Source organism: Nansenia antarctica (assembly GCF_963989245.1).
Source record: "Nansenia antarctica genome assembly, chromosome: 19".
In the NCBI taxonomy this organism is placed as follows: Eukaryota; Metazoa; Chordata; class Actinopteri; order Argentiniformes; family Microstomatidae; genus Nansenia; species Nansenia antarctica.
The window spans coordinates 6,610,851-6,630,047 of record NC_137692.1 but is presented as its reverse complement, the minus strand read 5'-3'; the positions used below and the strand labels follow the sequence as shown (position 1 = coordinate 6,630,047).

The following is a 19,197-nucleotide window of genomic DNA, read 5'->3' as shown; positions in this document are numbered from 1 at the left end:
TTTGTCTTGTAGTCATTCTAAGTTTTATACTGATTTGAATATATTGATTTATTGATTTAAAATCGGGACAATGCACATTGATTAACATGCTGTAAATGAGCCAGAATTAGCCTAGCAGGCTAGTTTCCATCTGCTGTCCCTGATATCATATATCATATATACTGGCTGGGATATCATATATCATATATACTGGCTGGGATATCATATATCATATATACTGGCTGGGATATCATATATCATATATACTGGCTGGGATATCATATATCATATATACTGGCTGGGATATCATATATCATATATACTGGCTGGGATATCATATATCATATATACTGGCTGGGATATCATATATCATATATACTGGCTGGGATATCATATATCATATATACTGGCTGGGATATCATATATCATATATACTGGCTGGGATATCATATATCATATATACTGGCTGGGATATCATATATCATATATACTGGCTGGGATATCATATATCATATATACTGGCTGGGATATCATATATACTGGCTGGGATATCATATATCATATATACTGGCTGGGATATCATATATACTGGCTGCTGGGATATCATATATCATATATACTGGCTGGGATATCATATATCATATATACTGGCTGGGATATCATATATCATATATACTGGCTGGGATATCATATATCATATATACTGGCTGGGATATCATATATCATATATACTGGCTGGGATATCATATATAATATATACTGGCTGTGATATCATATATCATATATACTGGCTGGGATATCATATATCATATATACTGGCTGGGATATCATATATCATATATACTGGCTGGGATATCATATATCATATATACTGGCTGGGATATCATATATCATATATACTGGCTGGGATAGAAAGTGGATGTTACGTGCGTGTGAACATTTTTCAGATTATGTCGATATTGACTATCTTTTTGAATTAAAAACGTTCTAGCATGTGACAAATACACTTGAAACTGCATTACATTATATACATTTTATATATACTGTATATATCTATCTATATATTTATATATGTTACGGTACATGTGGGAAATAGCTACATTTGTATTGAGATAGACCTCCACAGGTATATATTAGAACTCTGCCACTCTGCACCTGATGATGTCATCACATAGTGATATTGGCATTTTGGAATGTTTGGTGGTTTCCAAGGTAATGCATGTTCTGAAATTGAAAAGTGTAGCACAACAAATCATTTCAGATCTAACTTAGATTGCGCTAAAAGATTCACTCATACAACAATGGCAAATCTATCCAGACGAGAGAGATATTGCATAACTTTGGCTTTCTACTCTGATGATTCTGACTGGGATAATGCAGGTATTTTTGAGTTTGCTTGATTAACTATTACCACTATAACATTTTTATGTAACTAGAGATTTAAGTGTTCACACAAAAGCGGTCTTTTTCTGACAGGATTTTCACATTTTCAAAAAGTAAATGCGCGCTTGTTGTGCTTGCGGGTCACGTGTCTGTTTTCAAAGGATTGCATTGGTTTAGATGCGCTGTGATCTTATTAACGAACAGAAGATTGACTGCGCATGACAGTAGTTCAGCTTTTTTTTTCTTTTTTTCGCACTGGTGCGATTGAATGTATTTCCAAGTCGCACAGAAATATATTCACTCGCAAATGCGACCAAAACAGTCACACTGTCGAACCCTGTATAACATTTTTATGTAACTAGAGATGTAAGTGTTTTATATTAGGCTATGCCAAATGTAAAATTGTATAATGTATGATATATTTTAATGTTTGATATTTGTAATTTAAAGTATGTTTTATATGTTAAATGTTACTTGTAATGTATGTTTTAAATGTGGACTCCAATTAGATATATAAGTGTTTTATACTATGCCAAATGTAAAATTGTATGATGTATGATACTTTTTAATGTTTGATATTTGTAATTTAAGTATGTTTTACATGTTAAATGTTATTTGTAATGTATGTTTTACATGTTAAATGTTATTTGTAATGTATGTTTTAAATGTGGACCCCACTAAAAGTAGCTCATGCCTATGGGTATAGATAATGGGGATCCTTCCAATAAATAAACAATAAATAAACAAACTAGTCACTCCATTGGAGGAAGGCTCTGATCCTGTCTTTCCTGTCAATCCAGTTGGTGTCCATAGAGAGCAGAGGCTTGTGAAGATGCTGGTGTCCAACCTGACGAGGTGTCCTCTAACTGTCAGCAACATCAAGGCCCTAGCTTGGAGTATTCCCCGTCTCCATGGAGATTTTAACCGGACTCGTCACATTGGCTGTTTCCAAGTGGAACGGCTTGGCATACCATTAAAACCCCCCAACCATCCCAATGCGGAGAACGCAGCGCGTCCCGCTCAGTGGATCACGCCACCTGCAGCGGCTGCAGCAGAGGCACAGGGGAGGTCCCGACTTCCTGCCTTCACACCGCTGATGGCTCCGGCCCACCCTGAGACGATGGACTGGGCAGCCCTGCAGGCAGACCCCAGGTGCACCCTTCATGAGTTCGGGGAGTTTGTGAGGGTAATCTCCCCTGTACGGACCCCTTCAGGACGGGAGGTAGAGGGCAGGTGGAGAGTGTCTGACTACAGTCCAGAGGGCAAGCGGATGCTGTCTGTGTGGTGTAAGACCACCATGGACAGGGAGGCCCAGGGTGGTGAGGAGACAGGGGGGTCTGGGAGGCCCCAGGGCCAGGGGAAGAGGAAGGCCTGTGAGGAGAGCAGCAGCTCAGAGCACGGCCCTCCTTCATCCAAGATGCCGATGAGACTATGAAGGAGTCATAATAGTGTTAGTATTTGAAATAGTATTGATGTAAATAATATTGACATAGTATAGATGATAAGAATGGTAAGCTTTGAATAATAAATTATTATCAATAAGAACTATTCAACTTTGTCACCTTGTCATTATTACAGGATCATAATTTTTTCCCAGAAGGGAAGTTTGATGGTAATTGCACATTAATTCCTACATTCATTGTAGTAATTAATTTAATAAAATAAATAAAATAAAGTTATTAGTAGTAGTTACAATGAAATTACATAGACAGTAAATATATATATTTTAAAAACATATTTAAAGTAATATATATGTGTGTGTCTGTGTTTTAATAATAATAAAAAGATCATGGTACTGTATCTTTTTCTTTAAAACCAAAATGCATCATCAGTGTGATACTACTAGACCTACTGCACTGTATGTATGATGATTGTATGATGATGCATATGAAATATCCAATAAGAATAAGAGAATAATGACGAGACACCCCAAAAAAATTACGTGTGCGTAAAATGCCTGTGTGGGCCGCGAATACCTTTGAGATTTTTAAGTGGGCCTTGAGTCCAAAAAGGCTGGGAACCGCTGCTCTACACAAAGGCCACAAGACCTCGTCGATATCACAGACAATGTTCTCCCTGGCCAAGCAGAGGGGAAAATATCGCCTGGCATGACGAATCCAGCCCTGATATACTTCTGATATATTTCAACACAGGAGAGCTCACCTTTGGCCCTTTTATTACTGTAGCTATGATTGCTAATTGAAAAGCAATAAGTGCTTGCCCATATGAGGAGTGTGATTGTGTGATTGGTGGTTTGAGTTCTGGATGGTAGTGTTTTCCATGTGAACACAAGAGATTTTATCAAGGAAGATTGTGCCAAATGTAGAGAATTGTATTTAGTGTGTTGTTAACTGTGTGGTTTAGAGCTGCAAAATGAGTAATAAGCAAGAAATGTGTTTGTCATTGTGAAGAATTGGTGTGAGATAAAATACACCAGTTTCAGGTTTTGGTCATTGTGTTTGAGGTTCAGATGTTTGTGTTAAAGCGATAAAGAAAAACTGTAATCAGATATTATACTTGGTTGTGCAGATTAGATTAGATTGAGAGGAGGTTGGTTGCAGAGGATTTGCAGCCCGTTCCTTGGCCAGAGCCTTCAGCAGTTTGGGCATCGATGGAGAGAGAAAGAGGAGAGCCATCCGCAGTACCACCAATGCGGCAGAGAGAGCCTCTAGATGGCTGTGGCTCAAAAGAGGAGAGCCATGGAGTCATGGTAGCTAGTTAGCCATCTGGACACAAGCTGGGGTCTGATCAGCCCCGGCTGGGTCACCTGGAGGAGGGTGTATGATGTTGAAAGACCCGAAACGCCCGATGATTCCAGGAACATCACTGAAGATGTGTCCAGAGGCATCAGTAGATGTATGTACACAGCGAACCCCCTGAGTCATCAGTGACAGCCAGGAAAGACTGGATGACAACCATGAAGAGTGTGGTGACTACTGGAGAGTCGGTGACAGCTCGGAGAGACGGCGACCGGGGGCAGAACGGGCTGGCAACCCAATCTGTGTCCTCTGAGAGGAGGACCCTAACAAAGCTACGATGAACTTAATGGAAAAATACCCCCAGGGGTGCCCGAGAGGGGGGGAGGATGAGCACCCCAGTCGGACGGACACAACGGTAACAGACTTAGGCAATGGACAAACGACTATGAGCAAGCAGTGTACATGCGGTAAAATCTGCAAGAACATCCATGGCTTAAAGATCCACCGAGCGAGGATGAAATGCCCGTTAGGAGTAGAAGCAACAAAACGCACAGGTGTTCAACCTGGTGAGACGCAGGAGGTGCCAGGCCCGGAGTCACCCCATAGTGCCCAGAACCTCCAAGTGTTGCAGTCTAACCCCTCGAGCATCAAGTCCGACCGGAGGCGGATCAAATGGCCAGCAGCTAGCATGACTTCACTGTGGAAGCAGTTCGATGACGATGTCGACCAAATTCTGGAGGTAACGGTGAAGGGCGAGGCTGACAGGAAGCTACAGGCGATGACAACAATCATTGTCAGCATTGCAGCTGAACGGTTCGGCGTGGAGGAGAAGAAAAGCTCCGGAACATCTTACGTAAAGAACCAAAGAGCTGCAAAGATCCATAACATCAGGCAGGAGATGAAAGCGCTGAAGTCCCAGTACAAGGTGGCAGGAGAGGAGGAACGCACTGGCCTGGCCCAGCTAATGTGCATCCTACGGAAAAACATCAGGATTCTCCGCCGGGCTGAGTGGCATCGGAGGCGGCGGCGTGAGAGGGCACGTAAACGTGCTGCATTCATAGCCAACCCCTTCAAGTTCATGAAGGATTTGCTCGGGCAGAAGCGCAGTGGCAAACTGGCCTCCTCGCAGGAAGAGATAGACCATCATCTGAAGCAGACGTACAGCGATCCCTCAAGAGAGCAGGAGTTGGGAGAGTGCAACATCCTCATAGACCCCCCTGAACCGGAAGAGCAATTCGACATGTCGGAGCTGCAGCTGAAGGAAGTCAGGGAGGTTGTCCGCAAAGCAAGGGCAAGCTCTGCTCCAGGACCGAGTGGCACTTCATACAAAGTGTACAAGAACTGTCCCAAACTCCTGCTGCGTCTGTGGAAAATCCTGCGAGTCTTCTGGAGAAGGGGGAGGATACCTGAACAATGGAGAGTGGCTGAAGGGGTTTGGATCCCGAAGGAGGAAAACTCCACTCAGCTAGAACAGTTCCGCATCATCTCCCTGCTGTGTGTTGAGGCAAAGGTTTTCTTCAGCACTGTTTCCAGACGGCTGTGTACCTACCTGGCAAAGAACACCTACATCGATACATCCGTCCAGAAGGGCGGTGTGTCAGGAATGCCAGGTTGTCTGGAGCATACCGGCGTGGTGACACAGCTCATTCGGGAGGCCCGAGAGAACAAAGGCAACCTGTCAGTGTTGTGGCTTGACCTGGCAAATGCATTCGGCTCCATTCCACACAAGCTGGTTCAGTTCACCTTGACGAAGCATCATGTCCCCAGCAGGTGCAGAGACCTCATCGCTGATTACTACAGCAATTTCAGGATGAGGGTCTCTTCAGGAGCAATAACATCCAGTTGGCACAAGGTGGAGATCGGTATCATCACAGGGTGCACTATCTCTGTGACACTGTTCTCCCTAGCCATGAACATGCTCACCAAGTCTGCTGAGCCAGAGTGCAGAGGGCCCCGAACGAATTCCGGACAACGGCAACCACCCATCAGGGCATTCATGGATGACCTCACAGTCACGACAGAATCAGTCCCAGGCTGCCGGTGGATTCTGAAGGGACTCGAAAAGCTAGTGGGGTGGGCCCGGATGCGTTTCAAACCCGCCAAATCAAGATCTATGGTGCTGAGGAAAGGGAAAGTGGAGGACAAGTTCCGGTTTACCATCACAGGCACAGCCATCCCAACTATCACAGAGAAGCCAGTCAAGAGCTTGGGCAAGGTTTTTGACTACTCTCTGAGGGACACAATATCCATCAAGTCGACCTGCACTGAGTTGGATGGCTGGCTGAAATCCGTGGACAAGTCAGGCCTACCCGGGAAGTTTAAAGCCTGGGTTTACCAACATGGCATTCTTCCCAGGATCCTGTGGCCCCTCCTTGTCTATGCGGTCCCTATCTCAACAGTGGAGACCTTAGAGAGGAGGGTCAGCAACCACCTCCGGAGATGGCTTGGATTACCAAGGAGTTTGAGCAGCACCGCACTCTATGGGAACACCAACAAACTGCAACTGCCCTTCAAATCCTTGGAGGAGGAATTCAAGGTGACAAGAGCCAGAGAAGTGGTTCAGTACAGGGACTCAAGTGATCCGAAGGTGGCTAATGCAGGGATCCAAGTGAGGACTGGCAGGAAGTGGAGGGCAGAGGAAGCTGTTCAAGAGGCAGAGGCGAGGCTGCGTCACAGGAGCTTGGTGGGAGTGGTCACACGAGGTCGAGCTGGGCTTGGATCCTTTCCAACTCCCCAAATGAACACCAGGGGGAAGGAAAAGCGCCGCCTTGTTCAGGAGGAGGTGAGAGCAGCAGTGGAGGAGACAAGAACCTGCAAGGCAGTGGGAATGAAGCAACAGGGAGCTTGGACGAGATGGGAGAATGCGATTGAGAGGAAGGTGACCTGGGCTGAGCTTTGGAAAGCCGAGCCTCACCGCATCAAATTCCTCATCCAGGCAGTCTATGATGTGCTTCCAAGCCCGTCAAATCTGCACACATGGGGCATAGCAGAGACACCAGCATGCCAACTGTGTTCCAAGCGAGGAACCCTGGAACACATCCTCAGCTGCTGTACAAGGGCCCTTGGAGATGGACGGTACAGGTGGAGGCATGACCAAGTCCTGAAGACCATTGCTGAAGCCATCAGTGCAGGACTTGTGTGGGCAAAGCAGTTCCGACCCTCCAAGAAAACCATCGCCTTTGTCAGAGCTGGGGAGCAGCCAACCCCTGCCAGGAAAACATCTGCAGGCATCTTGACCTCTGCAAGAGACTGGCAGCTGTTGGTTGACCTTGAACATCAGCTGAAGTTCCCCAGCCACATTGCAGTCACCACCCTGCGACCAGACATTGTTCTCTTTTCTGAGTCCACCAGGCAAGCAGTGCTGCTGGAACTGACAGTCCCGTGGGAAGACCGCTTGGAAGAAGCCTTTGAGAGGAAGCTCTCCAAGTACGCGGGACTGGTCAGTGACTGCCAGCAGGCTGGGTGGAGAGCGAGGTGTTTCCCAGTAGAGGTTGGTTGCAGAGGATTTGCAGCCCGTTCCTTGGCCAGAGCCTTCAGCAGTTTGGGCATCGATGGAGAGAGAAAGAGGAGAGCCATCCGCAGTACCACCAATGCGGCAGAGAGAGCCTCTAGATGGCTGTGGCTCAAAAGAGGAGAGCCATGGAGTCATGGTAGCTAGTTAGCCATCTGGACACAAGCTGGGGTCTGATCAGCCCCGGCTGGGTCACCTGGAGGAGGGTGTATGATGTTGAAAGACCCGAAACGCCCGATGATTCCAGGAACATCACTGAAGATGTGTCCAGAGGCATCAGTAGATGTATGTACACAGATTAGATTAGATTCAACTTTATAGTACAAGTACCAGACAACCAAATGCAGTTTAGCATCTAACCAGAAGTGCAAATAGTGATATAAGACATGATATAAAAAACATGATAGAGATAGGTACAGTATGGCAAGTACAGTAGTTCGAGGTATACCATGTTGAGCTAGAGTATGCACAGGGTTACTGGCTATATCAAATGAGGTACTGCGAGTCATTGTACCGTGTGTGTGTATGTGTGTATGTGTGTATGTGTGTACTGTGTATGTGTGTATGTGTGTATGTGTGTGTGTCATTTTGAAATGGACTAACACTTTAATGCACACCTGCAGCCCGGTGCAAGAGGCCTCTACTCGAATGGAAAGCAGCTTTCCACCAGTGGTAGTAAATATTTTCATAGGCGAAAGACTTAAATTGGTGTGGAAATAAAATAAAGCCCAGTCTTGCCATTAGGCAAGTGGTAGTAAATATTTTTTATAGTGGTGCTGGTGGAAAGCCAGTGGGAAGTACAGAAAGACTGTGTAAGGTATAGGGAGATGAAAGGGATATGAAAGTTAGATCTTTACCTTTTCTTTTTAGTGTTTTCCCCTGCTTTTATATTCATTCTATGCTTGTATATGTTTTTATATATGTTTTTATATTCACTTTATGTTCTTATTCCTGTTGTAAAGCACTTTGAGCTGCATTTATTGTATGAAAGGTGCTGTATAAATAAAGCTTTACTTACTTACCAGAATCTCCTCTAGCTGATGCAACTGTGCGCTCTGGTTTCTCGTCTCCAATCTGGCCAATTGCGCGCTTGCTCCAGGACACCCCGGCGCCTCCCATGACTCTCCCTGCTCCAGGAAACCCCGGCGCCTCCCATGACTTTCCCTGTGCAAACCTGTTCTCCTGCTGGTTGATCCTCAGAGATAAGGTTGATCCTCAGAGATAAGGCTGTTTATCTATCGTCAGAAGAGAAGGGTGTCGCAACATGGAAGAGGTGCTGGCTCCTTTGAGGGAATCCGTGAAGGAACAGGTGAGAGCTGCGTGTCGATGGAGCAAAAGGCTCTACCTCGGTGAATAAATATGTGCTTTAGCGACGTGGATGTGAACGCACAGATGATGCATTTATTTGAATAAGGTTTCATTTCACCAAAGCGTCTTTCGTACAGAAGCGGAGCCCTTTAACCTCTGGATGACATGTCCTAAGTCTTCTTGCGCCCTCATCCGACGTCTCCGCAGCCGTCCACTGAGCGTCTTCTGTGCGAAAATGTTTCTGTTTCTAGGCGAAACATCTTGTTGAATTATCATTAAATATGACTGTGTGTGCCACTGTCACTTCGTGAGCTTAGAATGATAAGGTTATATCTCTGTTTAGAATGATAAGGTTCTATCTCCGTTTAGAATGAGAAGGTTCTATCTCCGTTTAGAATGAGAAGGTTCTATCTCCGTTTAGAATGATAAGGTTCTATCTCCGTTTAGAATGATAAGGTTCTATCTCCGTTTATAATGAGAAGGTTCTATCTCCGTTTAGAATGAGAAGGTTCTATCTCCGTTTAGAATGATAAGGTTCTATCTCCGTTTAGAATGAGAAGGTTCTATCTCCGTTTAGAATGAGAAGGTTCTATCTCCGTTTAGAATGATAAGGTTCTATCTCCGTTTAGAATGATAAGGTTCTATCTCCGTTTAGAATGATAAGGTTCTATCTCCGTTTAGAATGATAAGGTTCTATCTCCGTTTAGGGTCGTTCAGAGATATTGAGCGTCACAGTTTTTACATTCTTCCATTATGTTCTGTGAGATGGAACCTTTGTATTTTATGAATTACTAACTCAAAAAATGTCAACATTTAAAAAAAATAACACCACACAGGCATTAATAAACACCTAATGGATCAGATTATGTAAAAAACTCAATTTTGACAAAAATGGAGATAGAACCTTATAATTCTAACGTCACGACTTAATAAAAACAAACATTACTAGAGTGTTGACATGACAGCCTTTTGCAGGGTGACTTGGTGCGCCAGATGAAGGAGGAGAAGTCCTCTGACCTGGACATGAGTAAAGCAGTGGCGGAGTTGAAAGCACGGAAGAGAGTTCTGGAAGCTAAGGTGAGGAAGAGAGTTCTGGAAGCTAAGGTGAGGAAGAGAGTTCTGGAAGCTAAGGTGAGGGAAGAGAGTTCTGGAAGCTAAGGTGAGGGAAGAGAGTTCTGGAAGCTAAGGTGAGGAAAGAGAGTTCTGGAAGCTAAGGTGAGGGAAGAGTTCTGGAAGCTAAGGTGAGGGAAGAGAGTTCTGGAAGCTAAGGTGAGGAAAGAGAGTTCTGGAAGCTAAGGTGAGGGGCTTCAAGGTCCCTATTTATTTTCCCCCTCTAAGGTCAAACATAAGTGCACAATCCCTTTTCTGCATAGTTGATTAGATATCAGTCGGAAATTATGGAAATGATAATGTCATTGTTTCTCTCAAAAAATCTTCAGGTAGGCCTACATTTTCCCTCAAGAAAAACTCAATATATTGTATTTGTTATAAAAAAATACATTTTGGATTTTGCATTGCAGGAACTGGCTTTGCAGCCCCAGGATGACATTGTTGATAGATCCAAGATGGAAGATACATTGAAGAGGCGATTCTTTTATGATCAGGCTTTTGCGATATATGGAGGTAAAAGAGTTTTAGTTTCTTTATTAGTAGACCTTGTCACTGCAGTACTATTGCTTTCCATTCTGCAGTCTTGGCATTTACCCATTTAGTCTAGAATTGCTTTTAGTACAGTAACTTATTGTCCTCCTCCCAACACAGTTCGAACATATTTTGAGCTGATGCTTAGATATGAAGTTGATCAAGACCAACATGCCATAAAACGAGGTGGACAGGAACACCCATGTTTTATAGCCTCCTTACTTTACCTCAACGATAGATTAGTATCCCCATATGTCAATACCTCTCTCAAGGAGGAAAAGAAAGCACAGATACTGTCTAATAAAAGGTTTAGTTGCTCTGGGGCACGGCACGGTACAATACTCATATCCCATATGTGCACACATCAGGGCATGTCTCTTATTTCTTATGACATATGTATGTGTTCCACAACTCCCTGTCAAACTCCATGTTCTGCTGTGACTGCCTCCCTGTGGCCTGTGTCTCAGGTGTGAGTGGCCTGTATGACTTTGGCCCTGTGGGCTGTGCACTGAAGAACAACATCCTGCAGGCCTGGAGGCAGCACTTCATCCAGGAGGAGCAGATCCTGGAGATCGACTGCACCATGCTGACCCCGGAGACGGTCCTCAAGTGGGTGGCACAGGCCTTGAGGCCCCATCATTTCGCTTCATCTATATACTGCTACTGTATGGTGATATGGCATGGAGAGCTGGGGCCTCATTTATAGAAAGTACTTTGGATCAAATTTGATCTTACCCGTGGCGTACGTAGAAAACCACGTCAAAGTAGTGATTTATACAATTTCAACGTGAGTCAATTTGACCGTGGAAACGATCGTAGCTCTACGTCAGGTCTTGACTTGACGTACGCACAATACCTACTTGTTATGCGAAGTTATTACAGGCATGTGAGCCGCACTCGAACACGTTAATGCCTACTGTAATTCATGCGAAGTGAAAGTGGCTCGTAATAAAATTAACAATGTTGTTATCAGCCGAGAAAGGGGAACTGATGTTTATGATTGTATTTCAGTCTTCCTTTATATCCCCCCGGAGCTGTCAAGGCAACGCCATCTCCCCTTCAACATGCCTATAGTGCGCTCCACAACGGACCTTGCCCGGCCATGCACTAAATTATACTGGATTTCCTCCGTCTGTGGGTTCGCCAAGGGAGTGAGCAGCCATGTTTTCAATATCACCTGATAAGAATAAGACCATATTATATTATTACAGTATAAGCATTTGCCTGGTTAGTTGTCATGATCATACGTCACAAATGCAACTTACAGAGAAGCCATCCTTCTCTGCCCTCTCCCGCTTCCAGACGAACGCCTACCCTATATTATAGCACTTGGCTTAATTCAGCCGCTATAATTGAGCCCGTTTTATAAATAATGCTTACGTCCATTTAGAAAAATGTGCTTACGTGCAAGTTAAAGATGACGTTCGAGTACATTTTTATAAATGAGGCCGCTGGGTTTTTAGTCTTATACCTTCTGATTGTAAAGTACATGTACACAGATTGAGAGTACTAAGTGGACATTTGATGAAGAGCATTCAGTGTGGATTTATTTTATAGGACATCTGGGCATGTGGATAAGTTTGCTGACTACATGGTGAAAGATGTCAAGACAGGGGAGTGCTTCCGGGCCGACCACCTCCTCAAAGGTGAGTCTACTACTCCATATATGAGGTCATCCAGAAACATAGAATTATTTCATTAGAGTCGAGGTGCGACCACTACCCTGCCTTCCCCACCCCATTCCTGTAAGCTTTTAAAATGCTGGGTGTCAGCTTTCTACCCTGAGGAGATGTGGGCTTTGGAATGTTTGGTTGAGAACCTGTTCTGGACCCTCTGGTGTACAAAGTATGTTATATAAGAAGAAAACTTGTAGTCCCCTTTTTCTATCATACTAGAAAGAAAGTGAAACTTTAGTTTTTAGGTAGAATGAAAGTAACACCTATTAAATATACTGGTGAGTCAATGTGTAAACAAAGAGAGTCGTGGTAAGTTATACAATGCAGTAAAACTATTCAGGGATGTAGCCGTAATTTTAAAAAAAGGTGGGTAAATGCTGGACACCGGAGAAAATGACTAATGTAAACATTAATGTTAAAACCCACTGATTTTCCATTAAAAGTGGGTAAACGCTATTCACAAAAAACAAGGTCTGTAAATGGCATTTATCTGTACATGTGTTTACCCTTCAATACATCTACTGATTCTATGTTTAAACTAAAGGGTATTACTTCATTTTGACTCTTTTCTCCTTAACAACTCAGCTCACCTAAAGAAACTGATGTCTGATAACAAATGTTCAGTGGAGAAGGCAGCTGAGATGGAGGACGTCATTACTCAGGTGTGAGCATGTGGAGACATCAAAGCATGAGGAATGATTAAAACACCTATTTACTGGAATAAATGCAGGTCTAGTTTCAACGAAGTGGTCTTTCATCAATGAATGTGATGTTTTCTACACACTAAGCTGTAGTGACACAAATCCAACTGCCTTGACTTCTGACAGACGGTCTGTGCACCTTACCTTTTCAGATGGACAACTACTCTCAGCAGCAGTTAGGTGACCTCTTTGTGAAATACAACGTCAAATCTCCCCCCACAGGAAATGACCTCACAGCCCCCATTTCCTTCAACCTGATGTTCAAGACATCCATCGGGCCCGGGGGGAACATGCCAGGGTACAGACCAACTGCTCTTGTGGAGCATCTGTATTGAGCTCTGATGTTCCCAAATATAAATACAGTAAATATAGTCGATGGTGTATTACTTGTTTGCATTAAAGTTGAAAAATGTAAAAAAAAAAAAAAGAGAATTATGATCATTGGATCCTTTTTTCCAACACAGCTATTTGAGGCCTGAAACTGCTCAGGGAATGTTCCTCAATTTCAAACGCTTGTTGGAGTTCAACCAGGGAAAGCTTCCCTTCGCTGCTGCCCAGATTGGAAACTCCTTCAGGAACGAAATCTCGCCTCGTTCTGGCCTCATCCGTGTTCGGTAAGAACTCCCCGTGTTCTGAGTTGGGGTCAATTTCCCTGAATTGACTGACATTTTATGGGAATTGACTCTCTCCTTTTGAGCTTTGTTTTCCATAACATCCATGTAAACTAGCATGTCTGGCCAGGAGAATATGTTTAAAATATGATCCTTTACCTTCTTCCTTTTAGAGAGTTCACCATGGCTGAGATTGAGCACTTTGTGGATCCGACAGAGAAGATCCACCCCAAGTTCCCCAACGTGGCTGACCTGGAGATCCTGCTGTACTCCTCCAAGGCCCAGACCAGCGGCCAGTCTGCTCACCTCATGAGGCTGGGGGATGCAGTAGAGCAGGTGAGAGAGAACAATTCTTATCAGCATTAGTAGAACCAACCCCGGAGCAAAAGTCATATTTGATGTTTTTTGCCTGATGTCTTTGTCTCTATTGCAGGGAGTGATCAATAACTCTGTGCTGGGTTATTTCATTGGAAGAATCTACCTCTACTTGATCAAAGTGGGCCTGTCCAAAGAGAAAGTGCGTTTCCGCCAGCACATGGACAACGAGATGGCCCACTATGCCTGCGACTGCTGGGACGCAGAGACCAAAACCTCCTACGTAAGTCCACCTCCTAAACCTGCTACGTAAGTCCACCTCCTAAACCTGCTACGTAAGTCCACCTCCTAAACCTGCTACGTAAGTCCACCTCCTAAACCTCCTTCGTAAGTCCACCTCCTAAACCTCCTTCGTAAGTCCACCCAAACCAGTGGTATAGTCTAGCTTTTTCTAGTGGGTATACTGTGATTTTCCCCTCCCAGCCTCATATCGTTCATTTCGAAACAGCATATAAATACATCTGCGCTCCCTGTCTAACATTATATATATATCTAACATTACATGTTATAAGGCTGATCTGTGCATGATATTGCTGCATTTTGACATATTTCATGTCGCATTTCCCCCCGTTGATGGTATATGACGCTATAGTTAGTCCCAATGGTCCAAAATTCAAGTGCTTCATAACACAGACGGGGTGAGTTTTATGAATGAAAGTGAATGTTCTGTCACAAAACGCTGTTACGTATCCTCACACATGTTTAAGTGGGTATATGGAAATCCTTGGCCTTTCCTAGTGGGTATACGGCGTAGTCCTGCGTATCATGTAGACTACACCACTGACCCAAACCACTGTACCTCAGCTCTGTCTGTGCTGAACACTGTTTATTCCCTACAGGGCTGGATTGAGATCGTGGGCTGTGCTGACCGTTCCTGCTACGACCTGTCATGCCATTCAAGAGCCACCAAGGTCCCTCTAGTGGCCGAGAAGCCCCTGAAAGAACCCATATCCTGCTTTACCCATTAGAGAGCTGAGCATTAGGCCATGTCTTACTGCATATCTCTGCTCTGATTGTCTGGTTGGTCATTTCAGTAGCCTGAAAATGAAAAAATAAAAGTACCTCAGTGTTCCCACGGGTCCTTGAAATCCTTGAAAGTTTGTGAATTTGAGAAAAAAAAAATCAAGGTCTTAAACGTTTTTGAAAATAGACATGGGTCATTGAAAGTGCTTGAATTCCCCTCTCTCTCTCTCTAAAAAAATGATATGTTCAAAAAAGTTGTACTTAGCTCAACTAGTAAATAAGTCTCTGTATTGCTTAACTTTACACATATTTCACAATATATTGTTTTGCTGCGCTGTGGTAGAGAAGGCAAGAGACCATCTAGTGTTCACACATTCAAGCCTCTCTTTTTAATTGTTGTCTGTGAGCGGATAGTTTCTATTATATACATTCTCATCTAGGTCTGTCTCAAACTATGCCATGTTGGGTCCTTGAATTTGAGGGAACTGAGTCTTGAAAGTCCTTGAAAGGTGCTTGAATTGGATGTTTCAGAAGGTGTGGGAACCCTGGTACCTGTTTTTCCTTGTTCACAAGTCCTTTCCGGTGGTCTCTCTCCTTAACTACGCCCTACAAGGTGGTCAATGTTGTCCAGTTTGAGCCCAACAAGGGAGCCATTGGTCAGGCGTATAAAAAAGATGCCAAGCTGGTCCTGGAGTACCTGTCTATCTGTGACGAGTGCTACATCACAGACCAGGAGCAGCTACTCAGTCAGGATGGGTGAGTGTTGTAAGCAAAGTGAATACAGTCTAGCATATCCATATTTGATGTATGCTAACCGGCAGCCAGCAATGTTCATGTTTCAAGCTTGTTAATAATACTGTGCACCCCTAATCTTTTTTCAGGCTGTTCACCATTGAGATGGATGGCAAATCTTTCCAAATCACCAAGGACATGGTCAGTGTCAAGAGGTTCCAGAAGACTTTGCACGGTGAGGGAAGGTTCTACACTCCTTGTTGAAGACAAAAAAATCATTTGTATTTGTTTTGGTGGGAAAACGTTTCTCTCTGTTTTCCCACAGTGGAGGAGATTGTCCCGAATGTAATCGAGCCCTCCTTTGGCATTGGCAGAATCATGTACTCTATCTTCGAGCACTCATTCCATGTGAGGATGGGCGATGAACAAAGAACGGTAAGACCACTTTGAAGAGGTAACAAATCTCAATAATACCCCTGAATCACCCACACACTATTATTGTAGAACAGTGGTTTTCAACCCTCTCCTCGGGGACCACCAGCCGTTCCACATTTGATCTGTTCCACCACCAGCACACCTGATTCAACTAATCAAGTACAAATCATAATTGCTTTGCACTTGATTAGTTGAATCAGGTGTGCTGGTGGTGGAACAGATCAAATATGTGGAACGACTGGTGGTCCCAGAGGAGAGGGTTGAAAACCACTGGTCTAGACCATTGAAATTATTGTTACACCAGTTGTTACAATGTAATAACGGTTAAATATATAGTCTTCCTGTTCAATACTTCTCTCCCTCTTTTTCTCTCCTCCAGTATTTCAGCTTCCCTGCTACTGTGGCTCCATACAAATGCTCCGTCCTTCCTTTGAGCCACAACCAGGAGTTCACGCCTTTTGTTCGGGAACTATGTGAGCACTCATCTCAACCATGTCATAGCTTTTAAAATCAAATCAAATCAAATCAAATCAAATTTTATTTGTATAGCGCATTTCTTACAAGATGCAACTCAATGCGCTTCACACAATGAAAATGTTCAGTCAATCAGTCAATCAATCAATCAATACTGACAGAGTATGTCCCGAGCAGGCAAAAGTAAAAACCTGTATACTATGTAGCCAGGAAAAATTCCCTTGCAGCCCTCTACCAATAGAGCGACTACTAGCCAGTTTGCCTACCAGTACCCAGCGGTCCCCAAGGGGAGGCCAAGGACCACCGGCACAAAGCAAGCAAGCAAGGGCAAAAACCTGTACACCATGTATCCAGGAAAAATTCCTTGCATATTATCGGCGTACACACTGTCCATACATTTAGTGTTATATTTGCATCGTTCTGCATCCAGCATGGTCACAGGTCCTGCCAAAAGAGAATCTTAAGCACAGTTATGATGCAACAACACAATAAAGACAATAAAGATGACAGCAATACAACCTGATGGTGGTCCTGGTACACCCTTGTACCGGTTCCAGTACTGCTCTAGGTGCTATTTGGAGCTGACAGTGCCTCATCAGCACCCGGGTCCATTTTCCTGTCAACACAAATCTCAAAACACGAGTATGGTGTAAAGGCCTAGTGATCCTAGTTCTATAATGTCCAATGTCTCCCTTAGTATCAAAAGGCGACATTGAATAGGTAGGTTTTGAGGTCACGCTTAAAAATGTCCTGAGTTTTAGACAACCTCAGGCCCTCAGGTAGGGTGTTCCACAATCTAGGAGCATATATGCTAAAAGCTGATCCTCCAAATCTCTTTGTCCTAGCCTCTGGCACTATTAAAAGTTCCGTGCCACTAGACCGTAGGGGTCTAGCTGGTGTGTATCTTATGAGCATGTCCACCATGTAATTGGGTGCATCACAGTGAAGTGATTTATAAACTAGTAAAAGGATCTTAAAGTCTATTCTATGACTGACAGGGAGCCAGTGTAGTGATCTCAAGACAGGTGTGATGTGCGCTCTTCGTTTGGTCCTAGTAAGGACACGAGCAGCAGCATTTTGAACCATTTGTAGTCTATTCATCATTTTTTTTAAACAATTATTTCAATACAAAGTTTGGTTAGTTTTTTTTTTATATATATATTTATAAAACATATATATAAAATATATTTTGAAAATAGGTTTAAAAATAGGTTTACGAAACATATATGATTCTTATGCCAAATCACTATTTGTCCTTGCAGCTGAAGCCATGACCAAGAACGGCGTCTCCCACAAGGTGGACGACTCCTCAGGATCCATCGGGAGACGCTACGCCAGGACAGACGAGATCGGAGTGGCCTTCGGCATCACCATCGACTTTGACACAGTGAACAAGACCCCTCACACAGCCACTCTGAGGGACCGAGACTCCATGAGACAGATCAGGGCCGAGGTAGGAGAATGACACTAGAAGAGCCATGAGGGGTCACGGTGACCCCTGTGAGTAAAAAAGAAATTCTATCTTTGCATTCGATCAAATTTCAGGACCCTCCTTTCATGACTTTTCCTAGATATGTGCGTTCTACCACCCAGTATCCTTACATTTTCAAAATCACTTCAGGATAAGACAGTATATAGACAGCTGTTTTGCAGTTTTTCTGTGTAGGAGGCAGGCTAAAAAAAGAAGCGCCCTCTAGTGATCTCTGTGTGTAAATAGCAGATTTACATTCTAAAAAGGGGGTCTATTTGACCCCCAAGGCGGCTCTACTAGTAGGTAAAATAGGCACAGTTGTTGTAGTGTTAATGGAATTTCATCACACAGAGGTCAACAGTGAATTATTGTAATTGTCTGTGTTGCTCCTCCAGGTCAGAGAGTTGCCAGGGATCATCTGTGACCTGGCCAACGGCACCATGTCCTGGGCTGAGGTGGAGAGCAAGTACCCCATCTTTGATGGACAGGAGACTAGCAAGAAGGAGTAGAACTCTTATTAGTTCTAGCTCTACCCACTGCTATTTTCTACAGTTTATTACAGATCTACTTTTTTATACACATGGTCAACAATAACATAATCAGCTCAACAATCAATAAGATTATAAGTAAGGTAACGTTAACAATACATATCCTATAAAGTACTGTCAAACAAAAGCAACAATAACAACATTCTCATTGATCCTCACATAAATTCTGTTCATATATTATACAGTATACCTATATTGTAATTATAATGTGCCAACTTATAGTAATAATAAACATGTAATTGTGCCTTCTTACTATGATTACTGTGTAAATTCATTGTCTCAGTATCAGATTGGTGTTTTCTCCACATGATTTAATAGTAGCCTAATTTGAAAACAGTAAACGCTTAACATTGTGATATCTCTCTCTTGCTGGATATCTCTTGCTAATCTGATGATACATCAAACTAGAATACATGTTACATGAATGTTACATGAAAACATTAATACATTACAAAAGCACCAAATCTTGAGTAGGAAGTTGACATTATACAGTACTACATTTGAATTGTCTCAGAGCAGTAGAGCAAGTGAAGCAAGATGGACAAACAGCTAAACTGGTGACAAACACTGGTGGGTAGAAACTCCCTCATGCCCCGTTTCAATTGTCCCAGACGGGTTAATAACATCTCCTGAGCAACGGCCTTTCTCAAGAACTCCCCATGGATTTACACTGGGTATAATGGTATAAGC

The 19,197-nt window shown here is 43.5% G+C and overlaps 1 protein-coding gene across 1 annotated transcript; it reads left to right on the top strand.

The window, feature by feature from the left end:
* Positions 1–8,836: 8,836 nt before the first annotated feature.
* On the top strand, positions 8,837–18,468 carry LOC308173738 (glycine--tRNA ligase-like; the record flags this gene model as incomplete). Its single annotated transcript, XM_080548781.1, has 17 exons — positions 8,837–8,881; positions 9,856–9,957; positions 10,401–10,503; positions 10,989–11,130; positions 12,079–12,167; positions 12,783–12,859; positions 13,051–13,196; positions 13,363–13,512; positions 13,683–13,845; positions 13,943–14,107; positions 14,724–14,831; positions 15,458–15,603; positions 15,729–15,814; positions 15,905–16,014; positions 16,394–16,487; positions 17,751–17,941; positions 18,355–18,468. 17 exons carry the CDS (start codon positions 8,837–8,839, stop codon positions 18,466–18,468), a joined length of 2,031 nt encoding a protein of 676 aa, XP_080404907.1.
* Between the last annotated feature and the right edge of the window lie 729 nt (positions 18,469–19,197).